This window comes from Dermacentor albipictus, chromosome 9 (genome assembly GCF_038994185.2).
Source record: "Dermacentor albipictus isolate Rhodes 1998 colony chromosome 9, USDA_Dalb.pri_finalv2, whole genome shotgun sequence".
In the NCBI taxonomy this organism is placed as follows: Eukaryota; Metazoa; Arthropoda; class Arachnida; order Ixodida; family Ixodidae; genus Dermacentor; species Dermacentor albipictus.
In genome coordinates, this window is record NC_091829.1 from 46,830,559 (window position 1) to 46,854,268 (window position 23,710).

The 23,710-nt window shown below is 49.2% G+C and overlaps 1 protein-coding gene across 4 annotated transcripts in view; it reads left to right on the forward strand.

Moving 5' to 3' along the window:
• LOC135897161 (Krueppel-like factor 2) overlaps positions 1 to 23,613 on the forward strand; it is a 99,973-nt gene extending 76,360 nt beyond the window's left edge. For all 4 annotated transcript variants that reach the window (XM_065425738.1, XM_065425740.2, XM_070525638.1 and 1 more), the window contains exons 2-3: positions 4,487 to 5,485; positions 20,574 to 23,613. In XM_065425738.1, coding sequence (XP_065281810.1) covers positions 4,487 to 5,401 — 915 coding nt within the window. In that variant the 3' untranslated portion in view covers positions 5,402 to 5,485; positions 20,574 to 23,613. The remainder of the gene's footprint in view (positions 1 to 4,486; positions 5,486 to 20,573) is intronic.
• Positions 23,614 to 23,710: the final 97 nt, after the last annotated feature.

Sequence of the window (23,710 nt, forward strand, 5' to 3'; positions counted from 1 at the left end):
GGTGTTTTCGCATTTCGCCCCCATCGAAATGCGGCCGCCGTGGCCGGGATTCGATCCCGCGACCTCGTGCTCAGCAGCCCAACACCATAGCCACTGAGCAACCACGGCGGGTTCCTTCTACATGTAGGGATTCGAGGAACGCTTGAGGAAAAGTAATGATGGGTTGGAACGTACTTCGAGGCGAGAGTCGGAATTAATGTCGCGTTATGTCGCAAGACGCTCGGTGTAATGTGAGGGATGCGGGGACGGAGGGTACCGGATCGATTTGGACTATCTGGCGTTTTGTAGCCTGCCTTAAAGAAATCTCGGTACGCAAGGGTTTCCGCATTCTGTCTTTGACGTAGAGAGAGATATAACAAGGAAATAAGGGGAGGTTGGCCAGACGGGTGTCCGGTTGGTTGCTCTACGAGGGATAGGGGATGAGGGATTGAGATAAAGAAGGGGGAAGGCAGAGCCAAAATAAGACACGGTTCACGTGCACATTCGGAAGGCGGCCTCAGTGCGAGGGAGGAAGTCTAACCTATAAATTCGTTGTTAGCTGCAGAAAGCCATAAACTGCCATAAAAGTTCGCTGAATGAGTGCATTGATATACCGATAGTGAATGCTTTGCACTTACAGCTGCCTTACGTAACACCTTTGTCCTCCTAATGGCACGCATGGATGCAAGCGTTTAAACATTTTTTTTTTATACGCAGAGAAGTATGGTTTTGTTCGACATAATAGGGTTTCACCAGTCTCTCCTGTCTAATTACAATGTCAGAGTTATCTTTCGTCTCATATCGGCGCTATCTACGAGATTAGTACTGCATGTGCTTGTTGTATTTCACAGTCTGAGAGACGTAACGTGCATGATATACGTTCAGCTATATGTGCGTGCCCCAGAACTGAATTATATCTCGCACTAAAAATTTCTATCCCTCCGACTCCTGCCGCCAAGTGAATGCGCGCTGATGCTAAAATTTAACTCTTGCGTGCTCACGGCTTGAGAGCACCGGTATTGAAATCTGATATGCAGTGTTGCGATCTCGAAAACAGAGAGCGTAGATGTACGATGGTTTCTCACTTCCTCACTTGTCATCTATGAGCCGAACCTAGATTACATGTAGCTGTATCGCGTCACTTTCCCGCAGACGCTTGCTGCCTTAGGAACTCATTGCGCACACTCCCGTACCGCGTGGCAGTGTGAGAAGCGCGACGTTGGTGCGCTTCATTTATGCGCATGTTACACAGCAGCATGTCACGTTGTACCGCTCAAGGTTCACCGCTGGGTGTGCGAGGTGCGTTGCTCGAGAGATGCATCTTCTGCGCACACTGCGCTGCAGTGCAGTCAGTATAGCAGTGCTTCACGTTTACGCGCGGACACTGTCGATGCATCTGTATGTAGCGACTGTATACGTAGTGGTTGCACTGATCATTCCTGTTTGTGATCAGTGAAACCACTACAGTTGTTACAGACACAAACAAACGCGCCATCAGCGCCCGAAAACATATATCTGGGCGCCTTCAGAGGGTGTTGGTGTAGAAACACGCATTGTTCGTTTCGCATTTGCAAAGAGAATGTATTGAACTTGAACTGCATCGCTTGAGTGCTGGTCGTGGGCTGGGAACTATGCTGTAGAATAAAATCCTCCGTGGTAGTATGCGTCGTTTATCAGCTCAAGCATGTCGCCCTCCGTCAGTACTGCGGAATCATTGCTGGGCCGTACAACGAGCGCTTCCGCCTATAAGGCGCATATATACACAGACACCAGGGCATGCAGGAACACCTTATACGCCTTACATTCAAGTTGACAGGAGCGCAGTATACAGCCGTCCGCAGTTCGCCACTGTATACCTACAGCGAACACTAGGTCACTAATAAACGCATCCTGATTGGTTATCGACACGCCATCGGGATGGAGAACGTCACTACCCTCGAGTGGAAGGGGTGAGGTAAGATCGCGGAGTATTTTAGTAAGAACGCTCGCCCGTCATTCTCCTTTATGGAGGTGTGGCCTGCATCTTTCTGAGACTTGGCGCTCATATAGCGGCGGTTGCCTATTTCTCGCTTCCCTATAGCGCAGTAGCTAAACGTTTGAAACCGCGCGTATATTTACAGTGCCACCCTCCTGCTCGTATTCTGTCTCAACTTCCCACTTCCCCCGCTCATTTCGTCGACGGGTCACATCTTAACGCGGCAGTCGCATTGCGGGGTCATACTTCAGTCACGTGCCCGTCTTTAATGACAGCGACTCGGGAAGAATGCCTGAAGAGGCAAATAGAAGCAAGAAAAAAACAAAAAGAAAGAAAGAATCAAGGAACCGTTTGTCGGCGCTATCGTGATGCTCAGCTGTGCTCATTCTCGACCGGTGACTCGGGCGGTCTCCTCCCGAGTTGTGTGGTTACGGCGATATGTATTTTTGTTTTCATTTTAAGCGTATATATTCGCGGATGCCCGCGGCGCCCTCGGAATGATGAACTTTGAAGTTTTGGCTCGTTTCCCATTGTCATCACGATCCGTCCCTCCCGTCTCTCCGTATAATCGCCCGCCTATGTGGCCCACCAGTATCGCTAAATTTGGACCGCCACGGGGGGAAGAGGGGGAAGGGGAGGGCAGGTTTCGGGGGTTTTGGGGGGGTTCTGAAGCCGCGCGCTCCTCACGCCGACGAGACGGGCGTTGACTAGTTTTCATCGCCGAGCGTCGGCGGCGACGGCTTCTCCGCGTTACACCCTTCGGCAGATGAGACCCCAAACGATACTTGGTCTCTTATGGAGGAAGAAGGGGGGGGGGGGGGGGGCGAGCTGGCGCGACATTAGGCCATTTTAATGTTCACCCACCCCCCGTGGCTAAGAAGAAGTTCATCTTTTGTGCCGGCGCCGCGCGGGCATGCGAATTGCGCGCGTCTGTGTGTGCCTGTGTATGTGTGTGTGTGTGTTATACTCACGTATACGGTGCTAGCGAATGGGGCCCGCGGCATTGCCCCTGGCGACGCTGGATCCTCCGGCTCGTCTGCGCGCTTTTCCTTCTCGGAACTCGAGCGCTTTGCGCGCTGTTGCAGATCGACCGAACCCTGACGACGACGGTGGTGGTGGTGCGGTTTTGTAGTTCTGCCGAGAGTGCGGCGCACTAAACGCGCGCGCGCGCGCGACGGCGCGCATTTTGGAAGGGACGCGTCCTTTTGTTAAACGCGAAGTCGTCCGCTGCCACGCCCGAGGAGAGACAGGAAAAAAGGAAGAAAAAGAAATGTATCTGTGTACCGGGATCTCCTCGCGTCTTCGCGCGTCTCGAATGATCCGGTTTCGGAGACGCTGAGGATTTGGCACGTGCGCCGGTCGCTTGTGCCGCTGCCACCGGGCTCGAGAAAGCACCATCAGTTGCCCCTCCCTGTAGGGCGTGATATATATATATATATATATATATATATATATATATATATATATATATATATATATATTCATGGCGTCGTGGAATGTACAGCCACGTTTAGGGGGTTAATACACAGTGCCCTTAACCGATGTGGCAGATTCTCAATCTGCTTTATTTATTTATTGATTCTTTTAACGCTCAGACGACTTAATCTCTTTGGCCATATAAAGGCCGGCGAATAACCTCTCATGCACTGAACAATCGGCATTTGTTACACATGTGTTATCGACTGGCTTGAGTAAGATTGGAGTATCTGTTTCGTTAAGCATGCCTTGCGATGTCGAAATGGGGATATAAGGAGCATACGAAAATGGTCTTTTTTATTTGCTTTTCAGTATTCCTTGACGTCGCTGCAACGCATATGCGATCGCCACTACGCAACCCGTGCTATACCGACGTCTGTACTAAATCAGTTGCTGGTTTATAATTGTGCACACCTAATATAAAGGGGCTTTCGCTAGTCGCTCGTGGGGGCGGTTAGTCGACAGTTTGTCGCTTTCCTCTTGGAGCTAAGAGCGCATTCTATGCTCGTCAAAAACCACTCTAAATAAACGCTCCTCTTAGCGCAAACGTCTTCTTTTCATCCTAATTCTGGCTGGGTGATCACATCCGTATGCGCTCGGGTGCCCTGTTATACTATACAACAGGCAAGACATTATAGAGCTCGTCCATTCAGTGGCATGAAACATATCTGAATACCAGGATTCCGCACAGGCGATCAGTCCAGTCCTTCGTTCTTAGATCACAAGTCCTCTGTCGGTACCCATCTATATTCAAGGAAGCGCCACATATTTCTTGGTTTGGAGATGTTTATTCTCATTCTCACGCTCGAAGAATGAGAGGCACACGATGCAGCACCTATTCTGAGTTACTGCCACAGTTTTCTTGCAGCTCTTCTAGAGGCGTCACATCCTGCCTCGAATTTCTAGTGTTCTGTCGTTACAGCAGATTATCATGTAGCCACAAGGCGCGCATAATCCTCTTTTCTACTTTTAGCATCTCATAGCGCTGTTGTTTCAAAGTCCGCGCCCAGTTTTAGCCATTCTCACGCATAATTACATTTTCTTGCCGCTTCGCAGATGTGGCAGGACATCGAGAGCGTCCTGCTCGGCGACATGGCGCCTGGCTTCAGCCCCGAGCCCCGCGGCCCGAGCCCTCTTCCCCCTCGGCGACCGCCCCTACCTCCGCCCTCGGCGCCGGGGCCCGGCTACCACCACCACGGCGGAGGTGGCGGAGGCCCCGGTCAGCACCACCTCGCCGGCGCGGCCGCTTTCACGGCGCCGCCTCGACCCGATCTCCTCGAAGACCTCGGTCTCACCGTGGCCGACCCGAAGCACCCCTACGCCGGCGGGGGCAACGACTCCCCGGCGTCCTCCATACCTCCGCCGCCCGCCTACCCGGCGCCCTACGCCTGGCCCGCGCCGTCCAAGTGCTCGGGCTACCTGGCCGCGGCGCGGTGTCCCTACCCTCCCCAGTGGTGCGGTTCCATGCCGGACTCGTCCCGCTACGGCCCCCCGTGCGGCACTCCCCTGAGGCCGTCCCCGGCCATCGGGTCCTGCTTCGGGCAGGGCAGGGTACCGTCGCCCTCGCCGTCGCCGTCTCCGCTCCAGCACGACGGCCTGGTGGTGCCGCCCCCCGCCCTCTACCCCGGTCCCAGCGTGGTGCCCGCGCCCCCGGCGCCCAAGCCCCGCCGGGGCCGCCGGTCGCGCGGTCCCAAGAAGGTGACCGTGCACACCTGTTCCTACCCGGGCTGCTCGAAGACGTACTCCAAGAGTTCGCACCTCAAGGCGCACCTGCGCACTCACACGGGCGAGAAGCCTTACCAGTGCAACTGGAAAGGGTGCGGCTGGAAGTTTGCTCGCTCGGACGAACTGACGCGCCACTACCGCAAGCACACGGGCGACCGGCCGTTCCAGTGCCGCCTGTGCGACAGGGCCTTCTCCCGGTCGGACCACCTCTCGCTGCACATGAAGAGGCACGCCGAGGTGATCTGATGAGTGCCGCTCGGTGGTGCTCCCGGTTCGCCGAGGCGGTGGTGATGTGTACGATACTCCTGCGTACGTCTCGACTCCTCCGAGGTGAGTACACGCACCACTGGAATTGGCAGAGCATCCCGTGTTCTGTAGAGCGTCCCGAAGTGTAATGCGGTGCGCGCGCCCGGCTGCCCCAAGATGGCTGGCTTTGTCAGCCGAGGGCTCTGGCGGGCCGCAGAAGGCAGAGTGCGAGAGATCAAACGCGCGCATGGTTTCTTTTTTCACTTGCGGAAGAGTCTCGCCGGATATATCCCAGGCAATTCCTGAGCTCTGCCTCGTGCTCCGCCTCGAGCATTTTACCATCTCAACCGTCTGGTAATATTGTGCCTTTATTTTATTGTGCTGTACCTTTCTACATCCTTGTCGATTGATTTTGTAGCATCTATGGTGTGTACTTGTGGTATGTTTATTATTCTATTTCCTTTAAGCACATAATTTGTGGGCGCACATATCATTCCTTGTCTGCGAACTTGTTGCTTATCGTAGATGGCAGAGTTTAAGTGGTGCTGGCATATTTTTTTTTTATCTGTCTCTCTCTCTTTGGATATGGCGATTTTTACGTTCGCACGCCAACTCTGGGGTTCAATGATCTCCGTGTACCAATAAATAGTACCTAGGCGAGGGTACTTTTATCTGTTCTTAGTTTTCATTTCGAATGTACTTCTTGTATTGACTGTTCCAGTGTTGTGTGCTATTGCGTTGTGCGAATAATTATTTTGTTACATTGATGCTCTTTGTTTGCCTTGTCGAATAACGTTTGTTTTACGTTCATATAACCGAAGTTACCCCTTTGTCAATGCCTTTGTGAATGCATGTAAGGTATTCATAAACGAATATAATAAAAATAATAATAAATAAGTAAACGTGCCTTAAGCAGACGTGCAGAAACGGGTCTAGCATTTTTCTGTTCGGTGCAGTTTTCGGTGTTTGCTGCACAACTTAGCGCTCGATCGAGCTCCGAGATTGAGGCGTGCCCCAAAATATGGCACGCAAACTCACGCAGCAGAACACGGAATTTTATTATTCTGCAAATAAATCTTTCTTTAAGCTTGATGCCCTTAACATTCTTTGTGCGTTTGCCGATATCAGTGACACTTCACCTTGAATATTCCCATTTGAACTGGCATGGTTCACCCTGCGAGTTAGCTTTGTCCATTTGCTAACAAAGCCAACACTATAGGTACATAGACGAGCACGAAAGCTTCCTTTCTGTACTCTAGTATAATCATATTGAATACTTTCACTTGTTAACTGATGCTCATGGGAACACGCAGGATAACTATTCTTTCCAGTAAACGGGGTTCAAATTTTCAGAATCAAATTGAAAAGTGACCACCCTTACAGTTGGTGACATAACACGACGAAGTGTTACTGTGGTAGTCGCTGACGCAATAATAAGTAATAAAGAAAACACTAAATAAAATATTGGGGTGTACGTGCAACGAACACTGTATAGTTATCAGGCACGCTGAAGTTGGCGAATCCGGTTTACTTATAACCACCTGCAGTTTTTGTACAGGAACTTAAATCTAAAGTACACGATCGATTGCGGCAGGTTTCTGCGGGTGGATTATGCTAAGTCTTGCTTAATTCACAGTCTATCACGACGGCGAAACGCACACACGAAAGCAAGCGCCGACACCAGCATGCAGGCGACTTGTTCAAAGCTTTGAAACTGGCTCACAAAATGGTAAACATGCATATAGCCCGCCAAATTTGAAGCATAGTGCTTTTCCAGCACATGACAAAGTTTTACACTTCTGCGTATACCCACGTGAATGTATTTGGAGTATGTGGGCAGAAGAAAAAACGCATTTGAGAATAATTTTTTTGCAAGCACGCACGCTGTCCCTCGTAGACCTTCATCCGTTATTTCCAATAGCTGCATGAAGTTTTGGTGATCTGGTACTTGACTCGTTATGCACTGCAACAGCTGCGTGTGCAGACTTGATAGATCGACAGCATGTGTGCGCCTTGCGCCATACGTGCTTCGTATCAATTGACTTGGAAAGGGTTTGTGACGTGTATGGTAGCACAAGCCGTTGAGGCAGGCAAGATGAGACGTGGCGTGTGCTTGGTGATGAACGACTAGCAAAATGCAAAATGAGTAAAGAAAGAAAGAAAGAAAGGAAGGAAGAAAGAAAGAAACAACCAAATATAATAAATCCAATGACAGGTGACAGAAGAGTTTGCGTTCGACTATTTCGGCAAAAGCTGTAGGAACCTACGGGAAAGCGGACCAGTGACATCGCGGCGGTCGCGGGGCCGGCTGCGTTCTGGTAGCTGCGTCTAAAATCAAATCGAAAGAATGAGGAAACTTATTTCAAGAAACAATAGAGGCTCAAGCTGACGTCAACTCGTTCACACCTTCTACTCTGCGCCAGGTTTAAGGGAAGGGCAAAGAAATTCAAATAAGATAATTGACATAGACGGTAATCAAAACTGCGAGCTCGCGCTCGGCATCCGAACGACATAACGCCGTTCCATCGCGCCGAGTGCCGTGAATGACTAGTGCCGGTATAGTCCATACGGATTCCTTCAACTCGATTTTAATCTTTTCGTGTCATCCACGGTTGACGGCTGACGTAACGTTGGCGGAACACCACTCGGGTCCCTAACAAGGCGCGAAAATGAATAACGCTGAAACATAATCGTTAAATTATCCCGACTTGGTTATCAAAATGTTCGCCCAGCCAGATTTACCATTACCGTTGAGCTGCCGAGATTCCCATCCTCTTTAACTGATGCCATAATTACTCCCATCCTGCTTTAGAGTTCCTTGGTACAAGACCGTTTCTTTGCATATTAGTACTACATCATTTGCGTCGTAATCGTCACCACCCTACCTTAGGTCTTCTGTGGGACGAAGGAGCCTCCCAACAATCGCCAATTATCGCCTGTCCGACGTTAGATGACTTTATCTTATACACGCACATTTCGTTGCCTCACACATTACCCAATACTTGGCCTAATGACGGGGAGAAAGAATGGAGGTCAAAATACCAGTTACACCTAGCTATAGTTCCCGTTTGACCGATGGGCTTGGAGAGGGGCTGTGGAACGATCACTCATGCCTGGAAGCTCACAGTTTAACCTTTCCGCTATGGCAATCCTTTTGTCCTGAGCTACGTTGAGAGAAAAAAAAAATATTTTCAACCTTTCTTTGGCATCGCGTTTGAAGTTTTATTGCGAACGTCTGTCTATGCCAAGTCACAATTTCTGCATTGGCGAGCGTGCAGTACCGCTTGAAATAAATCGCACACCGTCCGGAACTCGGGCAAGGATGCGCCACCTCGCGGATGAACGTTCTGCTGTCAAGCCAATTATGCAACTCGGGAAGCAGCCCATCACAAATTAGCATAAGTAGCTGTCACATCGCCTGCGAAATCTCTGACGTGGCGCACTGCTACGCACCGGAAATATTGGAGGTCAACGCTAAAAAAAAAAAAATGATTTTAAAGCCATATACGTTTACGAGCCGCGCGATGTATGGTAGATGGCAGCGACGTGCTTATACACGTCAAAGGATTGTGCGGAAAGGCGGTCGAACCGTACTGCCTTGGTCACCGCGACCTAGCAATGCCATTTATAAATTAAGGAAGCGTGAGCATGTCAAAGCGTCGTAGTCTGAGTACAGTGGTTAACCAGCGTTGAGGCTAAATCCATTCGTCTGGACATATTCACGTGTTTGACGTACACAATGGGCCTCGATCGGTATAGCCATAATGTAGAGCGTATGGCTCCTGCAATGGAGCAGTCTAGGTCTCCCAGGCAGGGAAGCTGGGGGGGGGGGGGTGGAGGGAAGGGAGGGAGTGGCTGATGTCTGAGCGAGTAAAAAAAGAAAATGTGCTAGAACCACCGAAGATGAGTGTCAATGTAAGCGAACATCCCAACGCTTCTAGGAAACTAGTCAGTGTCGTGATGCAATGATGCCTTGAAGGCGTATGTTGCTGCTGTGAGGATAGTGAAGATAGGCGGCGTGTTATCGCCTGAAATTTCGGCCAAAGAACGAAGCATAGAGAGCGACAGGCAGGTCTAGCACTGCGCTCGAACTCTCTCAGACGGTGTTCTAAATATGCGGGAGTCGTTGAAACCCTCTACAAGCAACATCCCTGCTCGCGTTCCAAGCATGGTCGTGAATATAATACTCGAAGCTGTAATTACGGGGAAACGGGTGTCTACATAAACAGAAACGTTATTCATATTGATACTTTTTGTGCGCAAACAAACAGGGACGAAGAATAGGGGCAACACAAGGACAAGCGCTCGTCCTTGTGTTGCCCCTATTCTTAGTCCCTGTTTGTTTGCGCACAAAAAGTATCAATATGAATATGTTCCAACTAGGCCGACTCGCAGTTATGCTTCAGAAACGTTAATAGTGGCTGATTACACAGGGGAAAGTAGTTTTTACTGAAGGCCGACATTGCAATAAGAAGATAATTGAGGGAGAAAAGTTCAGTTTACTGCCCTGCTCGTGCGGTGGGGGGATGGAGGAGTGAAAGAAACAAAAGAAACGAGTCTTGATCGCACTTTCACATGCACCGAGGGAATTATATCATGTCTAAAGTCGGGCGCTCAAGTCTGTAGCCTTCACTGCGCCTGCCGTCCTTCGCACATCCGCGGTATCTCTGGGAGCTTCGATATGTTCTGTCCAAATATTTCCGCGTTCCTTTACGCGAACGCATGAATTGAAAAGTCTTAACGAAGAATTCCACTGGCAGCAGTACTTCGTAATTTCATCGACGTAAACTAATGAGTGGCGCCAACCAATACGCTCATATATATTCCCAGAAATTGTGCAGGTACCGTTGTCGACGATTGTCATTGCAAACGAATAGCCGAGCGTCTGAAAACTATTCGTTTACATAGAGAAGGATGCGCTTCGAGGCGCGTGTTTGTTACAGTGAGATATTAAGTATAGTGAAAGAGTAGTTAGAACCAGCACATCTGTACTGACTGGATATAACATAAAAGGCAATTCGTCACATGTGTGTTGTCCCAAGCGGCGCGAGCTTGAAGGCGACTGCCGTCTCCCTCTCCCGCAGCTGTGAAAGGGGGAGAGGGCGGTGGCAGAAAAGGAGGGTTGTCCTTCTCGAGCGAAACCTCAAAGGAGTCGTGCGGCAGCATGTTCGTCTCAAGGAGCTATGATAGCTTGCGTTCGGCGCCCAACGCGTCCGTATAGCATCGGCGCAGAAAGATGTCCGCCGTAGCGTGAGGGGAAGAGAGTACTCCGGGGCACTTCGACAAACTCCTTTATGCCGTTTAGAATGTGCAGCGCTAGTTTGCTAAGTTAGCGTGCTAAATGATTTCGCAGCTCTGGAGAAACAATTTAAGGCGATCGCCCGGTGCGTGGTGCGGCCTTTGACTTGGCCTTTGATTCGCGCTGGCGAACACAGTTTATAGATAATGCGTTCGTGCTTACTCGATGACTATTCTACAATGGGTATTTACATATTTGTGGAGGCCGGGTTGTTTGTAGTGGAATCAGTGATCGGCGAATGATCTTTACTTTGTAAAACCCCCAGAAACGCTGATACCTCAATTTATGGCCTGTATACTTTAGGTTACTGCCTTTAGAATAGCATGGTTTTCCAGCTGACGTGTCCATGTTCATAGCTGGCCGCTAACTTTCTAGAGGTATTACGATGGTCGTGCCTTTAATCGGTGAAAACCTAAGAGTTACAAGGTTACGTGTACGCTCTCCAACTAAAACGAAGTTTGCGTAGACGCGCCATCTAATTAGATTCACTTATTCACTTGACGTCACGCGGTTTCGCGTGTTTGAAGCAACTGTTTTTCTCCGAACAAATTGGTCATTGTGTAACTGGTTTCAGGATGAAACCTGAAAGTCTAGCCACACCTTATAGGGGATCCTGATGTCAACGCTCAGCCAAATGTAATGTTTTAGCTTGAAACAACGAGCTTTGATTTTCTAATTAGCCTGGCATTTACATTAGCCGACCCAAGTCATTAAGCAGTCAGCGGGCTCCAGCTGGTTCAGCTCCCTTTCAGAGGCGAAGACCAGGTGCGCTGCGTTTTCGTGGGCGCAGCTTCTTTGTAATTCTTAGGTTGTCACCGATTATAGCTATAATTCATGTGCTTATGTGTCGAGATTTCTCTAGAGACACTTGATGAAGAGCGCGTCTGAGCCGTCGGCCCCGCGATGTCACGGTATCGATGCTGCATGCACGGCCCGCACGTAGGTCTAGAGGGTCTTGAAAAAAATATGAAAAAACAACAGATGAATCGAAGGGTAGCCTCCCGCTACTGGCTTCAGGCGCTCTGTGCAGAGCCACTATCCATCCTTCTTAGTATATCTGTGCATATACCGTACTGTTACGGGCACAACGGTCTGTGCTGTATACGGAGGAGAAACTTCAAGGTGCAAAGAGCTGACGGTTTTCCGTCGGTCTCATCTCGCGCGCCATGAACGTGCGACGCCTGCAATGCCGCTGGCGACGGCACTCATCCGCTCATCACACCATAGCGTTGTGGGCCGATAGCGTCGCGCTGTGGGCTGATTAGCGGTGTGGGTGCTGTCTCTGCGACGCAGCCGCAATTTTTTCGCGCACTGCATCGAGCCAACGTGTCACCTCCGCGTGTTGCTAGAGCTGTCCGAGAAACAAACTTCAGAGGGACCTTGCTGTCGCTTTCAATGCTTCGTCCTTCGATCCACCCCCGTTCTTTTTTTTTTTTGTGGCGATAGCAATTATATACGCCCATTCGAGGTGCGCTCGCATCGCTGTCGTCGTCCTGCTGTCGCGGTATCGACGGCACATGCGCAGCCTGCAAGTGCGTGGAGAGTTAGAAGGTCGCAGGACATCGCGCTGAGTTCACAGACGGGTTTTCAAATGTCAATGCAGCGCTTATATGAACGTCCGCCGATTTCTGATCTCAATAGGCGCTTGTTCAAAGTCGCAAGCTCGAACGTAAGCAATGAGTGCTAGGCACGAAATGCCTCCGCGCCCGGTGGAAAAGGCACGCCGTCATTGGCCTGCACGTCGTATACGTTCAACGCTTCGGGAGGCCGGTCCCTTCGGCGCAGGCCCAAAGCAGGGTTCGCGCCCCAGTTCCCGCGGTTGTCAACACAGAGCGAAGAGCTTGGCGAGAAGCCGCGGCCACGGGAAACAAAGGAAATCTGGTCCGCGCCGCGCATGCGCATTTGGGCGCGGTCGATGCGGGCAGGCGTGTCCCGCGACATACGCATTTGCGCTCCCCTCCCCTCTCTCTCTCCCCCCCTTCCCTTTTCCCGGTCCTGCCTCCGTGGTTCCCCGCGCACCAGACGTCGTCAAGCGGCAGCTTCGCTGCAGCACGCTGACGTCGCGCCGGCAACCAATACGCCCTCGTTAGGGGTAATCGAATTAGGTCGCAATCGATAGCGGCCCGCCGTTGAAGGGCGGGGATATCGGTAGTCTGGGATCGGGCTTGGTTGCACCCCGCGGCACTATCTCATTTTTAGATTGTAGCTAATTGCCCTAGGCGTAATGAATGAACCGATCGATTTCGAGATAACCCGGCTGAAACGTGGCTTTTCTATATCCCTGTACGCGGGACAGCTTTCGCCCTTTAAAGCAAACAGAATGATGTTTTAATGGGATTGCGTCTGTTGCGTATAGGAAAATTTTCGATAGCCATAAAACCGCAGTGCTTGTTCTCTACCAAGGTTAATACGCGATTGTACCTCTTCGATGGGAAGACCGCACCAAATCTTTGTACGCACTCTGCGAGTGAGGAGATTTACAGCCGGGCATTCTCGCAGGCATTGACTGCCCGAGCTATGGCAGACTCCACAGAGGTGCGGGTTGACTTTTGCTATACCGCGGCTTTGTAGTGAAGGCCGCATGCTGGCTGGCTTTGTAGTTATTTTATCTACTCGGCACACGATCGCTTTGACGTTCCGCGCCCATTGAACTGCTGCTTGCAGGGCCGGCGCTCGAACAAGCGATCTCGTACGCAGCAACACAGTTGGTGTGAAGGGCTACCTTGGAACGGCTGCCTTTGTGGAAGAAACAAAGGAAAAGCGAGAAAAAAATCTACGGGGATTCAGGCACGTCGGCAATGGTAGGCGTGCGTGCACAAAGGTTACATCGCTGTTCCCGCCTCCACGGAAACATGGCATCGCTTTTAATGCACTTGTTGCGAATACGCGTTGAGCATGGTGCGGCGATGTCCGTTTGGAAAATATAGAAACGTACATACATTTAAGAGAGAGAGAGAGAGAAATAGAGATAAAATTGTGTGAGAGCATCACTAGCAGACGGCGTTCCATAGTTGAGTTGTGGGGAATCGTTGGAGAAGGTCGTGCCACCGAGCAATGAACTAGACATGAAGTGAATAATAAGTGCTCCCGAGCTTCACAAAACTCGTGATATAAATTACCTTGCATTTCTACTGGTGGTACAAGGTAGAAATAGAAGTTTCGAGGAAGTTAAAAAAGAAAGATTAAGCAGATGTAAACAAAATATTAGACTGAAAAGCATGTATAGCATATCTGATTTGATCAAGCAGGCTAGGTGACTATATGTCGCAGCCACGTTCTTCCTCTTCTTTATTTCGTTACTCAGACATCGTCTAAGAAGAGGCCGAGACCAACGGTGAACAATGCATGACGGGGTATCGATCCCCTTTACACAAACGCAGAAGAAGTTGGTATTTAACAATTCAGGCAGACAGGTTGCGCACACTTAGAAACAAATCCAAGTGCCTGACTTGAAACAGTTAACTGTTTAGAGTGAACCAGCAACTATTAACAAAACTGCGAGAGCAAGATTAAGAGCATGCAAATTACACCTGACACTCATAAGGAATGCCAATAAACCATCGTGGCTTATCTGCTATAGGTTGCTGCGCTCCTAAGCACGAGGTCGCGGGATCAAATCCCTGCCGCGGTGGCCGCATTTCGATGGGGGCGAAATGCAAAAAACTCTCGTGTCCCGTACGTTGGGGTGGCTTGTCTGAGATCCCCTGGTGGTCAAAATTAACCCGGAGTCCCCCAGTACGGCGCACCTCATAATAAAATGGTGGTTTTGACGCCTAAAGCGTATGACGCTATCACACTGAAGATTATGCTAATCTAACCGGCGTGTTGGAATCTACATGTGAAGCGATCGCTTTGTTGTGTACCGCTGTGTGTGTGTGTGTGTGCGTGCGTGCGTGCGTGTGTGCGTGTGCGTGCGTGCGTGCGTGTGTGTGTGTGTGTGTGTGTGTGTGTGTGTGTGTGTGTGTGTGTGTGTTTGTGTGCGCGCACGCGTGTGTCTTCAAGCCCATAACATGCCCACAAAGCTGTTCAACTGGATTTGAAAAAAAAAAAAACTACACGACCCAATTTACGAATGGCAAGCTTTGTGTATTTGGCCACTGTTAGTGACTGCTAGGCGACATCTCTATATAGCGTTGTATTATAGGTTTCCGTGTAACAACAACAACAACAACAACTCTAACTGACTCCACTACGCTTGATAAGTTCCCGCCGGCGTATGCCAAGCTAGCGGCACACGACCACATCCGGGCGGGCGGCGAGCGCGGTGCCTGCCGCGCTATGGGGGCGAGCGAAACCGGCGTCCCGTTTTACGTGCCCATTCTGCACGGCTCGTCGTCGTGCGGCCCGCAGTGCTCTCGAAGCGCGCCAGGCGGCCCGCGTGAGGACGTACACCGGCGCTGGTTTCCTGCATGTCGCCCTTGAAACGAAGGCCACGCACTATTTGTCGCCAGGAACGCTGATGGTCGCCGCGCATCCTCCATTAAGAAGGCTACGCTCGCTTCGCTTCTGTCTCGCGCGCGCGACTCTCTTCGTACGTCCGACGCTGTTCGCGAAATATGCGCGCGGGGCTGCACGTATACCCGTGTTTACTCGAATTTAAGCCGGCCTCGAATCCGAGGCGACAGCTACTAGGTCGAGCGCTGGCAGACTGAAATAATTTAAGGGGAATGTGCAACAAAGCTAAGGAAATTGAGAAACTCTCAGGTCCACTCGCAAAGTTATGCGGCGGGCTGACTGCACCGAATAACTAGGCCGTGCTTTCCAACACTGATGCGCTTGACGAGACTACGCTTGTGTGCTGATCAATAAGGGATCGGCACAGAAGTTGAACAAGGGTACGCTTGGTACAATGCTTCCACAGGAAAACTTATCTTCCTCAAGGATTGTAACTTGTGCTCAAATATGTTCAATGTTTGTTGTTATTTGCATCACATTTTCTCCTTCTTTCTTTCATGGTAGGTTTTAAGACTTTGGGATAGACAATTCTAAAGAGGCAGATCTTCCGATTTTTCTCTACTTAAAAAAAAAAATAGTAAAGCGCCCGCTTAATCATGATACGAACACCGACTGCCACTGAAATCAGACGCACAGGCGTTTGTGGCAACAACCACTTTGCAATCGATGTCTGCATGCCTCGTGTGTCATATCGATGGCCCATTCTCTAAAATTCGAAGTTGTAAGAGACTCAACGCAATATAGCTGTCCCCTGCGAGGGTGGACTGCGCATCCCGTGTCGCATTTATTAGCTGTTGCACCGCAGTCTCGTCAGCAATACGTCACAACGGTATTGTCGGCTACTGGAGCGAATAGTTGTTGCGCAAGCTTAGTTTATGTTCGAGTCTTGTCAAATTTTGTACAAATGTAAATCAGGTTTGCAGAATACTCCAGCATCCGCAATATTGCCGTAGAGTCAAAGGTCGTATAAAGTTCAGGTTTGCTAGCCACGTATGCCGTTTCAAAGTGAGAAAGCTTAATGATGCCTGGAGAGGTTAGCCTATGACTAACCTCTCCGGCTTGTAAAGTATGATAGAAAGAGAGCGAGAGTGAGAACAAAAACAAAGCGTACGCACACACGCGCGCGCCCACAATGCACTAACACAAAAGTTATTTGCAGAGTCCCATCCCGACACCTTCAGTGTCTGCGGAATAGTTAGTGCTATTATGAGCCTAGTTGCCTGCTCTATACCTAAATTCACTTTCCAATGTTTTCCCACATTCCGGTGGAGCATGACAACTGTCGACTCCCGCAGTGTACAGACACGCTGCAAAATAATTTTATGTCATGCTACATTACCTAATTACGCTTCTACAACAGACAAAACATCCGCTGAGAACGACGCTTGCTAAGCTATAGGAAATACGCAAGGAGAAAGTGCAATCGGCGACGTCATGAAGTTCCCGCACCACCATGCCATGACGTTATTAAATAGGCAGTGTCTACTTGGGTCCATTAAATGTTTATGGCTAAACAAGTATGGCAACGCATTGTAAACGGACCACAAAAGTCATCCCATCAAGGCTCAAAAGCTCCTGCGCCAAAACGGCACATATACAAGAGGGTAGTTTGGAATCGCCTTTTTTCCATTTTTTTCCTCTTCTTCTTCTTTCTCCTTTTATTCCCTTTACCCCTTTCCCCAGCACAGGGTAGCCAGCCGGTACTTACACTGGCTAACCTCCCTGTCTTTCCTCTCCTTTGTCTCCTTCTCTTGGAATCGGTTGTGTCACCCTGCCGTCACACGATGACGTCACTAAATAAACTCAAGAGTTTTGAAAAAGAAAAAGAAAATAATACTGTACCATTCTAAGCTGATTTCATGTTTCCCTCCATGGTTTCGCTTTAAGTATGGGAAAAGTGGTTAGTCCCGCAAAAGGAGTACCATACCATACCCCCCCTTCATTTTTTCGTAGAGGGCCGAGTATACTCCAACTCCTGAGCTGCTTTAACTTTGGCATTTTACAGAAAAAAAGTTATATCAGGTTACATTCGAGCGAATGCGGCATAGCGGCCCTCTTGATGGTTACGCCGTGCGACGGCGTCAAACCCCACCCTCCCCTTATAATGCCACTCTGCCAATGGCGCAGCGAGCAGCAGTGGCTCCGTTTCTCTGCGATAGGCGGTCGTACGCCGCTGCGGTGATTAGGTGCCGCATTTTACTGGCGGTTGTTCCGTGACAGGTTTTTTTCGCATCTTTTTGCTCTTTGATGCGCTAAGCTTATTACGCCAGGCTAGCGAAAACAAGTTTTATGCGCGCCCATTTCGCCGCTGCGTTATGAGGCCGCTACGCCTGGAAGCGGTCCTCCCACAGGCAGGAGTGCATACGAAAACGAGACTCCCGGTGGCAGCAGAATAAAATAGAAAGCAAGTGGTGATCATGCGTCTAGAGAGTGAAAGGAGTGGGGGTGGGGGTCTGAGCTCGCGAAGTGCATGGCTGTGCGAAGGGGCATATGGGGAAGTTATTACGACGCGTTTCCTCGACTCTATAGCGGAACTTTGGCATTTTGGCAAGCACCCGCGGAATTCGCAGAATTTGAGAATTTTGGCATGCAACGAAACATTACGCTTCGTTACGTTACGTTACGAAACATTTCGTCAAGTCTCAGCCTCGGGAGCAAGCACCGCGGGAACAAGCGCCAGAGCATGCAAGAATGACCACTGGTACTTTTGTAATCCTGCATTAGAAAGGCAGTTCTTCATAAATAAAGCCAAATGAAATATATTTCAGTTGAATGTAGTAAAACAATGTGAAAAGTAGAGAAGCCCGTACGAAGGTGGGATCCAGTCAGCTTGAGTGGTTTTCGTTCTGCACGTTTACTTCGCAGTTTGAAGCTAACTGCGACATCGTCACGTAATGCGCATACGTATCTTATAGTAGAAGCCCTCGCAAGTAAACTAAAGTTAACCTATTGTGTAATCAGCAACGACGGAATAATTGAGTAATCCTAGCAATGACTAAAATATAAGCGATAATGCTAAGTTGCCAGAGGCCCCTAAAAATTATCCACGTGACACACACGTGCGGAATCTATGTGAAGCGAAACTTTGGTGATTAGTGATGCCTATTTTATGCTGTACAAATACTTGTATGATTTGGTTTGGTTTCGTTTCCTTTGTTAAGTTTTATGCACGAATCGTAGTGAGACATGCCTATTCCAGAGTACTTGCCAAAGACGAGTACACATCCAGTGCCGCACACTGAGCGGCTAAGTCGAATCATATCAAATAAAATGAACCAAGGACTACGCCAAACATAGCTTCCCATTCCATTAACAGATCGGTGCTCTTTAGAGATGCCTTTGAGCCGACATTATACGTTCACGTTTTACGTCGGAAGGTGTTCTTGGGCTGCGCGGAACAAATGTGGGAGTACTTGGTCAACATTCAAGTGCCATATAAGCTACTTCGCGGATACTTTCGTGTAACCTTCGTACTCGTATCCACGAAATACATCCGGCGAGATCTTGACCGACCCGGCAGCCGGACGGCCACGCCAAACCCTGGAAAATAGGCAAACAAAACTTGGCCTATAAATAAATCTCCCGCACTCGTCCTGCGCCAGTCATTAGTTATTCGGTACATGCATGCAAATGAGGATCAAAAGAGCCAATGCACCTCTATACGTCTGAAACCAACAGCCTCCAAGGCAAGCACAAGAGGGATGGCAAGTATGCGTGGCATCGCCCGACTGTTTTTCACGTCTGACTGTTGAAGGCGCGTCGATAGCTCGATATGCTTGAGATAATTTTGTATAATAAGTATTTTTTTCTGCGCACGCAACTTTATTCAGTAAAACTGCGTATGCGTGTAAATGTAAGTTATTCTTCTGCGTTATGAAATTATATATATACCGGGGCATGAATTCACCCAAATACGCGTTTTTTTTTCTCTCGCATCTGTTAATTATTTTTGCGAACATTGTCCGCCCTTGTTTTCCCATTCTGCTACACACGATAAAGGCTAACCTCCAGTCAAGCCGCTCTTTGATTCAGATTCTTGGGACTTGTCCCATCTTGTATTTCAACAAAGATAAAGTTGATTTGATTTGCGTACGTAAAAAAGAAAAAACAAGAGAACCCTGCCTTCTTTATTGCACACGAAGTCTGTATACTGTTTGCAAATAGTCCACGTATTCCTGGCACTACATTTCTTGTCAAATCTGGTTTTCGTTGTACGTATTATCTAAGCTATACGGTGTGCAAACGTACGTTGGAACTCTATAAACAAGTCGACCGAAGGAAATTTGACTTGCTAGCGACTTTTCTGTTGATAGTTCATGTACACTATATAAAAGTGTTCTTGATGAAATGTCTGTAATTCATTTTAAAAAATTTGAAAAAAAAATACGCGCATGCGACGTCTATCACATACTTTATTTCTTTCATATTTGAGGAACACCTGCGAAATATACATTTGTGTATATGTACAACAATAGTAACTTAGCATTTTATCTTAATTTCGTAATTTCTACGTGAACTAGGGTTCTTCTATACTGGTAAACATGAACTGCGTAGTGTCATTACTGAACTCGCGCGTTGAAGCGAGCGTCGCAGATTATGCCTTTCCTTGCTCCTGCTTGATCGTGCCAAGCCCAAGGGTGCGTCCGCGGCTGCCACTGAATATGAACCAAGTATGAGGTGCCCACCAAGCCGCGTCCTGTGCCGATTTAATTTTTATATGGCGCCATAAGAACAACGTTATATCGTGGGAAAGCGTTCTACTGTCGGAAATTTTAAGCTCTACGGTGGCATAAACTCCCATTCCAGGGCTACAAGAATGCGTGGATCGACAGGCTAGTATGATTCCTCTAGAGACTCCTAGTTCGTAAACTTTTGTATTCGTACTGTTGTACAATTGTGATGTACAATTGTACTGTTGTGTGTGTACTGTTGTGTTGTACTGTAATTGTGATGTAATTGTACTGCTGTACAATTAGTGATGTTTTACAGATGTGTCACGGAGGATGTTTGCGTAGTATTTCTTTATATACGTATGGTCTATGCATGTCCTAAGTTCCCGGGATTCTAACGATAGCGACTAGCTAGCACTGTTTCCAACTCGAGTGCCCCTCGTTTTATGGCTAGCTTCGTGGTCTGGTTGTGTGACGGCTGCTGTATCTGCGCAGTTTGAAGGTAAACTGACCTTCGTATCACTAAGAGCATACTGACATCCACGGTGCGTGGTCCAGACTGAGCCCTCGACGTGCGATCAGCCTAAAAGGTTTGGACGAGACTAGACAAAAGAAAGTAATAAATAGCCAGAATCTCTACTAAACGTCCACATCTCGGCTTTGTTGTTTATGCTACAAATTGTGTGCCACATTACTGTTAGTTTGTGACATTTTTTCCCCTTTTCCCTTTTTTTTTTGTGCTGTGCAGATACCACGTCCCGGTGCTAGCGCGGAGGGGCGTCCATTGCTCAAGTGCTGCGTCGGCTCAGAACCGAGGCCGCCTGCCACACGACCAAAGATGGCGATACTCCTCCTCCTTCTCGTTTTCGCCCCGTCTCTCTCTCTCCCTGCCTCTGCGATGGCAGCGACCGCGTGGACCACACTCTACTTACTACTACTACCACTCACGTCCGAGGACACGAGCCCAGCGGTATGAGAAAGATGCGCCACCGTTCACCGACTCAAAAGCCTGCGTCACCACCGCACTCTGTCTACTGCCGTAGTGCCCTGGAAGGAATGTACTCACGGGACAAATTTCTCACCATCCTGAGAAACGCGATGGTGTGCTACTCTCCTGGCAAGAGAGATTACGAGCTGCGTGAAACGGCGTTACCCTTTCCTTTTTACGCCGTTTCTTATGTCATGATGCTGATGCGTGGTATACACTCAGTGCCTCGTGCAGTGTCAAGGAAAAAAAGAGAACGCACTGCTCACAGCACGCCCGCGTCGCCACCAAAGGCAAGGCAAGGTAGCAGCGTACAGCACTGCACGGTCAAAACAACGATCGCTTCTGTGGGACTGCATTCCTCTCTGTCTGCTATGATGTAAGGTGGTACAGCGTGGCGCCTCGTACAGCGTCCGCGAAGAAGCACCTCAAGAAGGTCACGCCCAACTGTCTCCAACCAGGAAAAACACAGCGGCAGACAACGAGTAATGTGGCAAGTCAACATATCGGCGAAAGTTCGTTTTTTGCCGGCCTTCAACGATGCCACCGTCGTCGTAGTGCTACGTCAGAGTGCGGTGTCTGTAGCCAGCAGACCGCGTGCACGCGCAGTTTTTCGCCAGTCCTGGATCGACAGTGGCCTTCTGTGTATCCGGATTACGAGAACGCGAGCTCACGTGACTCCGTTCAGAAGTCTCGAAACGCGTCACGTTTAACTGCAGTGGTCGACGAACTGAGCTTGGTTTGCAGTGGAAAGTCAAGTGCTACGACCCGAAGGCCTAAGTGTGCCCAGCAGTCTTACAAGCAAGTGCCGTGGTGTCGTGTGCTGAAGAAATCGAAGCAAGTCAGGAGTTCGGAAGTCTTAAAGATGGAAACTTGAAATTATAGCAAGGGTGATCGAATATCGGTTGCACCGGGCTTGACCCAACCTTTCGACGAAGGGTCAGGTGTCCCCTTGTCGAAACGTTGGATCCAACCTGAGGCATCCCTTGGTGGACCACTGTTGTGTCCCGAAGAGTATAGTGTGAGCAGTGGGCGAGGCTGTTGAGGTCAATGAACTTGTTAGCGTAACGTCCGACTCGGAGATGTGTGACTGAAACGCTCGATTCAGCCTACTCAGCTTTAGAGTTCGGGGATTTGGCTTGGCCAGCCGAGTGTGGTGGATGCGGATGCGTCGTTCTGGCTTAAAGGACTGGAGGAGCGAGCCACGTGATCGCAATGTTCAACACTTTTGGCATGTGAAAAGTGGTGGTTTCTCAACGCACGGGCTCTGGTCAGCGGCAAATTATACTCGCGTGCGATGGCAGTTTTTTTCACTCTCTATCGGTTCCTGAGACGTAGTCTTTCAATGGTAGTAGGCCTAAGACAGCTGTCATCAAAGCTTCAGTGATTGATTTCCCACAGAGGTAACGGGACGATTCAGGCACCGCGGTAGAAGCGTCATCTAAGGAGCAGATGTAAAAATTTTTTTTTGTAATTTTTATTGCGAGTTTTCTCACGACCAAGTTGTCCTTTCTGTAGGAAGAATTCATTTCATGTGGCCCATATTAGAGAGAGAGAGAGCAAATGATAAAGGAAAGGTAGGGAGGTTAACCAGGATGTGAGCCCGGTTGGCTACCCTACACTGGGGAAAGGGAAAAGGGGACTGAAAGATTAAAAGAAGAAGAGAAAGTCCACTGGGGATATCGTTCGGTCACTCAGTCCGGGTCAGAGACGCTGACTCAGTCCAGCAGCCTTCAAATATCGCAGCAGAGCTTTTGTGGCCTTTCGCAGCTGCGATATGCGAGGCCATGGTCCCAAGATCTTCTTCAAGGTAAACGGTGTGCTGTCTGTCAATCAGCCCATATTAGAGAAGTGACAATACAACAGGGCACGTGGCTATCTTTCTATATGAGCAGACTTAATGCGGTAAATGAAATTGTCGCTGAATTGAGAAACCGATTTTTTTACTCGATTCACTACGGCATATAATACTCTCGAAGCCAATCACAAATCTGTCTGTCCACACTTGAGATAGTTTTTGAACTGCATTCCTTGCTCCTCACTAGATTTCGGCCTTTAAACAAGAATGTTTTTGGACTGAAGTTTCGGGTCGTGCTAGATAGCCTGGTCTGCGTGGTGTCAAAAGAAAAGAAAAATGTCACAGCAGGGGCGTTCTCTCTGAAGCGACCTGGACGTTCCTCGCGCATCGTTGCAGCTCACCATTCAACGCTCGGATCGCCCTTGACGTTCGATGCAGCACAGAAGCAAGGCGTGCGAAATCATTGCAATACATTCAACAGAGAACACTGGTGCAGCGAGTGTTACGGAAGACTCTGTCGCGTCGTCGCGCGAGCCGTGTCATACGTCCAGCGACTACAGGACACCTCATTCTGTGGACCGTGCTGCTGTGAGCAAGCTGCTGTCCGTTTGTGCGCGTGTGTGTGTTCCGAGGTGTGTCGTGTGTGTTGTCCAGGATTGCACTCTTTGGTGTCACCAGGCGGAGCGGCGTGGACATTGAAAAAAGCTAGCCTGTGGATTGATATACTCGGATCCTATCGACGTGGCAAACTACATGTGCGTCTGTGCGCGTTTGTGAAAGAGTGTCGGTGCCTTTTACGTCTTAGAATTTCGTGGCCTTAAGTCCGGCGAGACGTGGACGCTTTCTGTTTTGATTTACTTTATTTTTTTTGTTCCTTGACGAGACACTCCGGGGAAAGTGTAAACTCACTCACTCAATATTGACTGTCGAGCCTCTCCGGTGGCGAAGATAGCCGCCGATATCTTGACAGCGAGTTCAATAAATGAACGAGTGTATTTATTGTTACCCATACGCTTCGCCGCAGTCTTCCTTGCCGGATTCTAAAAGTGTTGAAGGTGCAAATACACACTTTGCCGCTCATGCGGACTATCTACGAGTAGTC